The sequence below is a fragment of the Triplophysa dalaica genome, chromosome 4 (genome assembly GCF_015846415.1).
Source record: "Triplophysa dalaica isolate WHDGS20190420 chromosome 4, ASM1584641v1, whole genome shotgun sequence".
NCBI lineage: Eukaryota > Metazoa > Chordata > Actinopteri > Cypriniformes > Nemacheilidae > Triplophysa > Triplophysa dalaica.
Window position 1 is genome coordinate 14,225,184 of NC_079545.1, and position 9,873 is coordinate 14,235,056.

Below are 9,873 nucleotides of genomic sequence, written 5' to 3' on the forward strand. Positions count from 1 at the left end.
TCACCCATGCTCAGATACTATCCAGCTCATCGGTCCTCAAGCGAACATATCCAAAAGAAACAGCCTTCGATTACTGCTGAATCGAAAGCTGTTGCAACCGATTCTTGACTCGAGAACGAGAACCGCTCTAGCAGTTAGACGAACATAAACGGCACTGCAGATCGGTGTACATACAGTGATAAGGCAGTAATAAAGTCCTTAACATATTTCCAATGTGTTTTACAGTATCAAACCTCTGATTATTAATAAAATATATGAATAAAAGCTTTTTATTCGCTTTAGAAATTACACGCATGCGCAGTATCATCGGTTAGCACTGCTCAGTGTCAGCTTCTTGTTCTCATTAGTTCCCTCTTCACGCACTTCAGGTCAGTACTGTGACTAACTATATAATACAATGGTTTATTTCAAGTCAGAGGGACTGTCAGACACGCCAGAAAATGAGTAATTCATGTTATTTGTGATTAAGTACTTTGTGGAGACGCAAACTGTTTAGAACGGTTCAGTAAAAAGAACTGGCTCATAAGAACGATTCATTCGTGAACCGGCCATACTGCACAGCCCTGAGTCACTGTTTAGAATGGCGATTTTCTCACGATTTACAAGTAGTTGGAAATATTTGAAATATTGTAAGTACTCATCTGAACAAAATATATAACACTAGCTTAGTGGTTTTGGGATATTTTTCTGCAAAATTATTACAAACTGCACCTTTAAATTCGCCTGTGAGTGTTGGATGACCCTGAAAAGGTGTTTATTGATAATAATTCTTCAAATGACAAATAAAATCTCCTCAATAAAATTTTACAGTATTTTTTTATTATTTTAAATGTTGGCTATAGAAGTTTTTCAATTGTTTTTAATGAATACTATGTCGATACAGATTTCATTACAAATGATAAAAAAGTATAAGGTTATTATTTTTGTTGCTTGCAAAGTACTGAGAATATATTTTTTTTATATAAACTGTCATATAAAATCATTTTAAATATATTTGCAAATATATAGAAAAATACAATTGAATGTACAGTATTAGAATATATTGAATAATGCTTAAGGAATCGCATATGCTAAAAATATAAGCGCTTGGTTTCAGTATATATGTAAATGTATTATTTAATATATTATATTCAATGTTCCAGCATAATCCCAGATATATTTGTTTCATATGGGGTGTCACATGTGTTTAATCCAGAAACTGTGTAAATCAGAAAATGTGTAAACAACAATGTAAACATTCAAACACATTTACAGCAGACCCATATCCAGAGTGTTAACAACACACATTATCTGCCCGTCGTATCGCTTTTCTCTGACATTGTTCTTTCTGACATTTCTCACCTGACAGCATCTCAACAGTTAAATTCAGTTTGTGTGTGGGAGACTGAAAGAGTGTGACGGAGGTGAATGAGGTAATGAAAAAAATCTCTCACACCCCTTTGTGACAGAAGATTGAAGAAATAGAAAAAAATACACTTATGCAATATAAAGAAATTTTTTGGTTGGTCACCATTACATCAGCTTCCTTTCAGTTGGCATCCTTGCCCAAACTAGCTACAAATAAAATAAAGCTTATGTTCACTTGCGAGTTTGAGACCCACCCCATTCTTTAATTACTCTGTCACCTCTTCTTTAACATTCATCTGAGGTGAATTTTCGTCTGCTTCAGATTTTTCTCACCTTTCTTTCGAAACAGATACTTATCATATCCTGAATGTTTATGATTCCTAACATTTCTCAAATAATTGTACATTTCTGAAATAAGGCCAACGTTGCTACATGTATCTTTATCATTCCATCATCATGACACAATATTGTCTTTCTTCTTTATTAGCCATCTTTGGACCCCTTTGGGGTCCATCTTTGGAATCATTTGAATACTTTTTACAAACATAAAATGTGCATAAATGTGCAGTCACTGATATACATTGGTGATGTTAGGACAACCAACATAACTTCATAAGACAAAAAATATCACAGATGTGATCTCTTATTGTCTCATTTAGACACCAATGAAACAAAAGGAGAGCAAATAGAAACATCAGGACAACAAGGACAACCAACATAACTTCATAAAACAAAAAAAATCACAGATGTGATCTCTTATTGTCTCGTTTAGACATCAATGAGCATGTTTCGTAGCATTTAAAAAAAACGTGTGAGACACTTAGTGGTATAGCTTGGTCCATTGGAATATTGGAGAGGCAAGTTTAGCCAAGTAACCGTTCTTCTTGGTTTCTTTTGCTTGTTATCAGAAATAATCTACTACAGGCACTCTATTATTTACGAATGTGGACCGGAAGTTAAGGGCAGTCCCCTAGTTGTAAGGGCCCCCCTTGTTGTAAGTAACCTTTGTTTATGTCATTGCTTTGAAATAGCATTTACCTTTAAAAAAAATATTGTGCATTATAAACAACATTAATTGTGCCAAGAGATGCTTTTCTAAAACATGAGTAATACAGTACTTGAATTTAGTGGCACATTGCAAGAGTTTGTTTATGCACACTCTCTCAAGGTCACGCTGAGGTCTCACAAACAGGAAACGCATCATGAACACGTGCACAAGTTTGAATACACTTTCCTACATTTGTATTGTGAGACTAAACTCATGTTGTGTTTCTGATCTTAAAAAAGCTATTGAATTAAATAAAAAGTTTTTACTTCGCTCTACACAATTCTCATTTTTAATTAATTTTAAGTGCACTTCTTATTTCAGATCTCTCTCTAACAATGCATCTTCTGTCCAAAACCTTTGGTCTATTGTAGGTTTGTACAGAAAGTTTTTGTGTGTGCGTGTAAGATATAGAACTATACTCTTTGTACGTTATGTCTTCAATCATGCCCCGACACGCCAAACACACCTAGGCCATTTAAGGGATTTCGGTATTTCTTTGCTTTATAAGCTGTATCTGTTCATCCTCCCATTTCCTCTCGGGTTTCAGGGCAGTGGGCGTGTATTCATTAGGAGCATGTTGTGGTTCCTGACTCAATTCTCTGGAATGCCAGCTCACACAAAGAGAGAGAAGGCAGAAGGGGGATGAAAGGAGAAAAACGTGAGGTTTGCGTGCATAGAGGAGTGTGTGTTTGGTGTGGGGGAGTTCAGATGTAAACTGCTTATTTGAATTTGTGGCACTGGGAAAATAAATGGTGTTTTATACATCTGTGAGGAAGTGTAGTTGGGAATCTCCCACAAGTGTTGATGGTTTGCTTGCTGCAACTTCCGACAGGAAGCACTTACACACATGTGACCAGTGTGTTTGTGAGGGTTTATTCACTATAATTTCTGAAAGCTCAAATTATAAATATTTTGTTAGAAGTGGCAAAGGTCAGAAGTTGGAATCCCAGAGAACATTCATACAGATACATAGTTTGAGGTATATCGCTTTTGAAAAAAAAAAATATATATATATATATGATTAAATATAATTCTTGCAATGAACGAATGTGTACAGTGTATGCTCATATATAAAAAGAAAATGATAAATCATTTTACTATATATTGCCCAAAGCAAACCACAAGAAAGAAAAGTCACAGATGCGATTTTTTTATATCTTCTATAAATATAGTTAAATATGATGTTATTAAATAATAAATATCGATATATTATTTTTCCAGACATCAGTGAAATGCATAAGAGATTTCAACAATGTAACAATTTAAGCTCAGATTTGCCATGTGTAAACATTTTGTAATGGATTTAAAGCAAATGGTTCTTCTAATCAATTTTAAAAGAAACAGTTAATACTAATTTGGTATTTAAATGATAAACAACAGAGAACTCCACAAAATCTCATGAGCTACAGTGAATGAGGAATGACAATTACTACTGAATAGACCTTTAACCTCTAAGCTACATTGTCATCTATAATTACAGAAGAAGTAAATCATACAGTATTTAGATTTTATACGATTTTAGTGTATGCTGCACATTGGTTACTCCTCTACTGTCAATCATGCGGATCTGTTTTAAAGCAGGACAGATATTTGGAGATTCAATCGGACAACATCCAACACGTGGATGGAAAACTGAGCTATTTGTCTTCATAGCATGACGGAGGACACTCTGGGCTTTTCCTCGATTTGTTTCCAGTCTAATTTCCATCTCCAAATACGGTTATGAGGGCATTGGATACATATACAGTATGTTTGCTTTAACAATCATGTAATTGGGTTAGTGTGGTGTAACTGTAAAATGGAACCTTTATCCTGCATTAAATGACTTTGACTGGTGTAAAAGGTCATAGTCATGTTGATTTAGTCATTTAGTGATTTAGGCTCATTTTAGGCTACCTGACAAAGTATACAAGGTGAACCAAATATGAAAGTGTAATGTGTTTGTAACGAAGTCACAGATGCAGAGTATGAAATTGCATTTTTTTTATTTCACTTTTTCAAAAAGATTTGTGCTCAATAGTCATAAACGTTAATGAACAACACATGTAGTAATACGTGTCAGAAATTAAATACATTAATATTTCAACAATAGATACTGTAAATAAAATTGTACTAAAGTTGTTCAGATTGTTGGTTACTTTATAAAGTTTGATTCTGTGATCTGATGAATTTCTAGCTCACATTAATATTCATAATATTTTTCATAAAAAGCAATACTTTAACACATCAACTGACATTTATAAACGATATGAAATAAATAAGTCAAAAACAATAAATAGATAACGTTAAATAAATAGCTACAACAAACGACAGTTCTTCGTTTAACACAATTCATCTTCAATGTGAGGTTCAAGTATTTCTGTGCGTTCAGCAACACAAACGAGGATTGCGACTTTCTCATGCACAGACAGGTAACTGATGTAGCCTACTTGTGAGAGTACAAGGCGAATCTACACTTCAAGTGAAGTTTTGCACAACAGTGATATTCAAGTAAATCTAAAAGAGCCGTTCACATTTGGCTCAGTGTTTCATCATTCAAGTCCATCAAATGTTATTTTTCAGCTCCGCTGGAACAATTGGGTTTTCTTCGCAGGACACCCCACTGCTGTCCACCTTTCAAACTTTGAAATTGTTTAGTCCATTACGTGATTTTCAGTTCATTCACTTCTCTGTACCGAATCTATGGTATACTGGGTATAGAAGAGCCACCACGTATCCATTGCGACGACCGTGCTGGTAAGGCGCTCTCACGTCTTCCTCCCAGGTTGCGCTCGGGCACGTAGTGTTGAGAAACTGGTTCTCCTTCTCGTTACTGGCCTGGAGCTGCTGGCTTGACATCTGGGCGAACTCTTTCCCCATCATCTGTCTGGCTTGCTCATCGGCGGACTGGAAGGAGAGGACGTTGTACGTTGTGGCTTCTGTAAAGGCTGGACCTTCACTCTGCGTGGACTCAACGGATCCCTCCTCCGTGTAGATCTGCATGAAGACCACCAGGCACAGGGCGAGCAACCACCGTTTGGCGGGGCTTTTCTCGGCCGGTGGGAGATATTTGCGCACTTTTGAGGGATACATGACCCTCGTGTTTCTCTTACGCGGGCGAGTTGCAGCCGCGCGGTAAGCGAGCGTCGGATGCGGCTCCGGAATGCGCTCGAAGGTGAAGATCTCCGGCTCCGTGTTGCGCTGCATCACCGGTCTGAAATCAAAGTGCGGCTGCTGCTGGAAGAAGTTGTTTGTCGGGACTGAGAAACCCAGACTATCTGATCTGGCGTACATTCTTTCGTTTCAAGTCAGTTATCGCTAATCTCTGAGTCTTGTTCTTTAGTTCTCAAAGTGACTTCAGCGTGAGGTTTATATATTTTGCCTTTGAGATACGCCCATGTTTTAAAGCCCAACCCTTAAAATGAGTTTGCTCAAGATGGAAAAACACAATTTTAACGAAAAAATCCCTCAGAAATCTGATAATATGAACTCAACACATGACACAACACACTGAGGGTTACGTTTGCCTGCCTACATATAATGATATACTCTTATTTATAGATAAAGTTAACATTTCACAATTATAAAATGTTGTTGCCTTAAATGTTTAAGTATTATCATACTGTCTTGTGTAAATCTTTTCAACTTAATATATTAAATCTTGATTCGTGGCAAAATGCTGTAACATTATGAAATGTTAAAATAGTTTTTTAAAAACTTTTTGGGAAAAGTGACTTATTGACTTATTTATCACACTATTTTTACAGTGTGTTTATGAGTTATATCAGTCTTAAAACAAAAGGTTCATCAAATTAACATCAAAAAGGATTTATATGTGCTTGATAGAGGGTTGGGAAAAAAACATTGAAGTATATATATCTTGATTTTTTGTATTATAGTCTTACTGTTTGTATGCTTTTCAAAATAAAGGTGCTAAGAATTTCGCCAATCCCATAGAAAACATTTTTGGTTGCCCACAGAAAATTTTGGTTCATTTCGGAACCATTCGGTTTCTTTTACTAAACAGTAGAACTATTTTTCTCTACATAGAACCCATTTTCTGTAAAAGTAAAAGATTATTTCTCGAACCTCTCAGCTTTACAAAGAACCTTATAGGAACCTTTTATTTTAATAGTGTAAAATTATGTACGGTATAATAATTATGAGACACCTAGATGTACTGTGATGATAAACCTTCACATTTTACCTTCACATTTTCCCTGATTTGATTATTATGTTTACTGAGCATTGTTTAAATTAAGGCACAAAAGCTGTCGCTGCAGAAGTTCCCTTTAAAAAAGTACACTTTTGCATCTGAAGAGTGAAATATCATCAAAGGTAGGGACAGTAGCAACATAGCTTATTTCTCCAGTCAGGAATGAGCTAGTGATGATGCTCATACTGCATATGTTTAGTGAGCCCCCTCTTCTGGAAGAAAAAACATATGTGACCATTCCTTCCAGCCAAACCATTTCAAGATGAAAAAGTTTTTTTTTTTTAATTCTCAGATTTGTTCTGTCTAAACTGTGTGTGGGAACCATTATACATTTATATAATTTAAATCAGTGTTTTCTTAGCTTCAAAAAGGCATTGCTAGCAAGTGTCAAAGCTATTGTGTCTAGTTAGAATAGCATTTTCGTTCATGGTTGCCAGTTTAGGGATGTCCCTTATGACAACACTAATGTAAAAACTTGTTATATTAGCATAAAACAATTCAAATTTTATGGATTAATTTTGAACTCTTTCGTTAACCGCCTTTTAAGTAGGTACTATCTAGACCACAATGTTACCTACATTAAAAACATATAGCCAAACAATTATAATGACAACAAAATAATAACAATAATAATACAAATTTATAGACATGGTTTATATGTTTTTTTTCCAAATTAGTCTTATCAAACAACACCGTTCAGAGAAGTGCGCACAGGTATTTCGGGTTCATTTTCATAATCTTGTTTTGTATTTAAAATATCTAGTTTCACTTATTAAAAACTCTGTTTGTTCACGAATAAAGTAAAGAATTCGCTAAATGATGTTATAGAATATTTTTTCCTTAGATTTTAAATTAATGTTACAGTCGTCCCTGTGGAGTGTCGAAACTGTCCCCTGTTATGGTGTCAGTTTGAACATTTGACTTTGTCTGTTCAAGTATATATTGTGGGTATATTATCATACATACGCATGTTACAGCAGTACACTGTAAAAAAAATCCTGTAAAATTTACAGTAAACTACTGGCAGCAGGGTTGCCAGCCAGTTACTGTAAATTGTACAGCCACAGTACTGTAATTTAATTTACAGCCATTTACTGTAATTGCAGAATACAGGAAAAACTGTAATTTTGAATAGCAACAGTATAATGCTGTATTTTTTACAGCAAATTGCTTGATTTTAATTTACTTTATTTAGAAGAAATACATAAATCACTGTATATCCAGTATGTTTTGCATACTGGATATACAGTGTTTATTTTTTTTTAATTGATACAAAAATACATTACAGACAAATTGTGTACGTTGTTGTATAATTTTATTCAGTAAGAACTTCATAGTATCCAACATGGCTCTTTAAACATTCATGTTTAAACAACACGTTAACCAACATTACCATCATGAAACAACATTGCAAAACAAGGCCCAAGTGAGTCTGTAAAACGGTCCACATCTTGATCCATCAGAGCACAACAAGTAGCTGGAACTATGGAAACGAAACAAGAGAATAATGTTAGATATTCAATTTATAGTCAGAGAAAAACAGAGGACAACATCTACAGTCAGAGAATAATAAAATGATGTAATTCAATGATGAGATCTGTGTGTGTGTGTGTGTGTGTATGTGTGTGTGTGTGTGTGTCTGTGTGTGTGTGTGTGTGTGCTTCTTACTTTTCATCGATTACACTGAATATTCATCATTGTGTTTAGAAGAGCGGCGACATGTGGGTTCACTGCAACCTGTTTCTTCTGTATCCTGGCATTTTAGATGACGCTGCTTGTTCCACTCTCTGGATTAATATCTACAAAGAGTCAGGAAAAACTAAATGTTATATATTAAATGTACAAAATATATTATATTAAAACACATGAATTAAATCATCAGCTTGCTAGTGTTAAATAGGGGAGACTTCTAAATAATTTGCCCAAAATTGCATCTCTCGTTGAGAAATATTGTTTTAAAGGTCTTAACAGGTATATAACATTAACATATCTATAAAAAGCAGGTAAGGAAGTTGTTCAATTAATACCTTTCATTGGACTCCAAGTACATGCTGCCCCATCCTGGTACTCAAGATTGAATATGTAACATGCTATGAACAGAGTGGGAAGGCCAGACATGAAGCTGTGCTGAGCACCGTCACACACAACCTAACCTTCAGTAGTCAGTATCCAGTGGCCTGCATAGCAAAGTGTGTCCTAAAACAAACAATTATACATGTGACAATAGTAATAGTTAATAGTGACTATACAATTATCTTTAAGCATTTTACATTTTAACTACATTTTAGTATAAGTGACTCTACAAACAAACTCTAAGCAAATTAAACAGAGTAACTTACACTTAAAACCGTACTTATACAGAAATGTAATCCAACTAACGTTAGGGATGTCACGGTCAAGAAATTGTCACAATAGTATTTTGTAACGGGTCTCACTCCCACCCTCCAACGGTCCTATTTGTGAGACAGGCCTGCTATACAATGAGGGTGTCGCTAACGTCTTTTGCTCAAGCTCTCAGCTGGCCTCCGATACATAAACTGTATATCTAGATGGTTACGTACATTAATCACTTTACCGGGCTATCCTCCGTGAACAACGACTTACCTCAAGCTATGGTGACTCATTTTAATTTGGTCTCTCGATTTAACGGATGACTGCATTTGCAAATTTGAATTACACCACAAAATAATCACGAGCGAGTGTGGTATCCCAACTGTCGAAGCATGTAACTTTTACCGAGTCTACGGCGTGCGCGATGTTCAACATTAAAAAAACAACCGTCAACTTACTAATACAATGAACTGTAGCTCGTCACATACCGCCTTCACTCCTGGTGTGAACAAAAACTCTAAATAACATGAACAACTTCTGTCCTCAGGTGCTATAGCGACGGAGAATGTTTGAAATCTTACCGCGACGGCGCTGCTGAAACCCCGCAAGACTCCTTCGGTCCCCGCGGATGGAGGTTGAATCCGGGGTTAGCAATATGAACCGCGAATTTAGATACCTCTATATAAAGTTACCAGTATGATAGTTACCAAATATGGAAAAAAAATACGTAATAAGTTACTTACCACAGGTGTGAATCATTCATTTTGCGCACTACCCCAATCTCGACTGTTGAAGATCATCCCGCCATTGTAGATTTGAAATTTACAGCAATATTCTGTACATTGAGTTAATCCGTCACGTGACCCCAGAATGCATTGCACTTTACAGCAATATTCTGTATTATTTAAAATACAGTCAGCTTCTGTAAAATAACGCTGTAGTTTTTACAGCA

The 9,873-nt window shown here is 35.5% G+C and overlaps 1 protein-coding gene and 1 long non-coding RNA gene across 2 annotated transcripts; both read right to left on the reverse strand.

Moving 5' to 3' along the window:
• Positions 1-4,363: 4,363 nt before the first annotated feature.
• Positions 4,364-5,734, reverse strand: ier3 (immediate early response 3). The gene has a single exon (XM_056746548.1). The coding sequence runs from the start codon at positions 5,666-5,668 to the stop codon at positions 5,057-5,059; it is 612 nt and encodes a 203-aa protein (XP_056602526.1). The 5' UTR covers positions 5,669-5,734; the 3' UTR covers positions 4,364-5,056.
• A 1,867-nt stretch (positions 5,735-7,601) lies between these two features.
• Positions 7,602-9,873, reverse strand: LOC130419774 (uncharacterized). The gene is made up of 4 exons (XR_008906542.1): positions 9,665-9,873; positions 8,618-8,786; positions 8,259-8,389; positions 7,602-8,073 (listed from the first exon to the last, which is right to left on the reverse strand). It is a non-coding gene; the product is annotated as an uncharacterized LOC130419774 (long non-coding RNA).

What these genes read in the sequence shown, in the direction of transcription:
- ier3 (XM_056746548.1), bottom strand. Translation starts at nt 5,668, where the DNA reads ATGTACGCCAGATCAGATAGTCTGGGTTTCTCAGTCCCGACAAACAAC.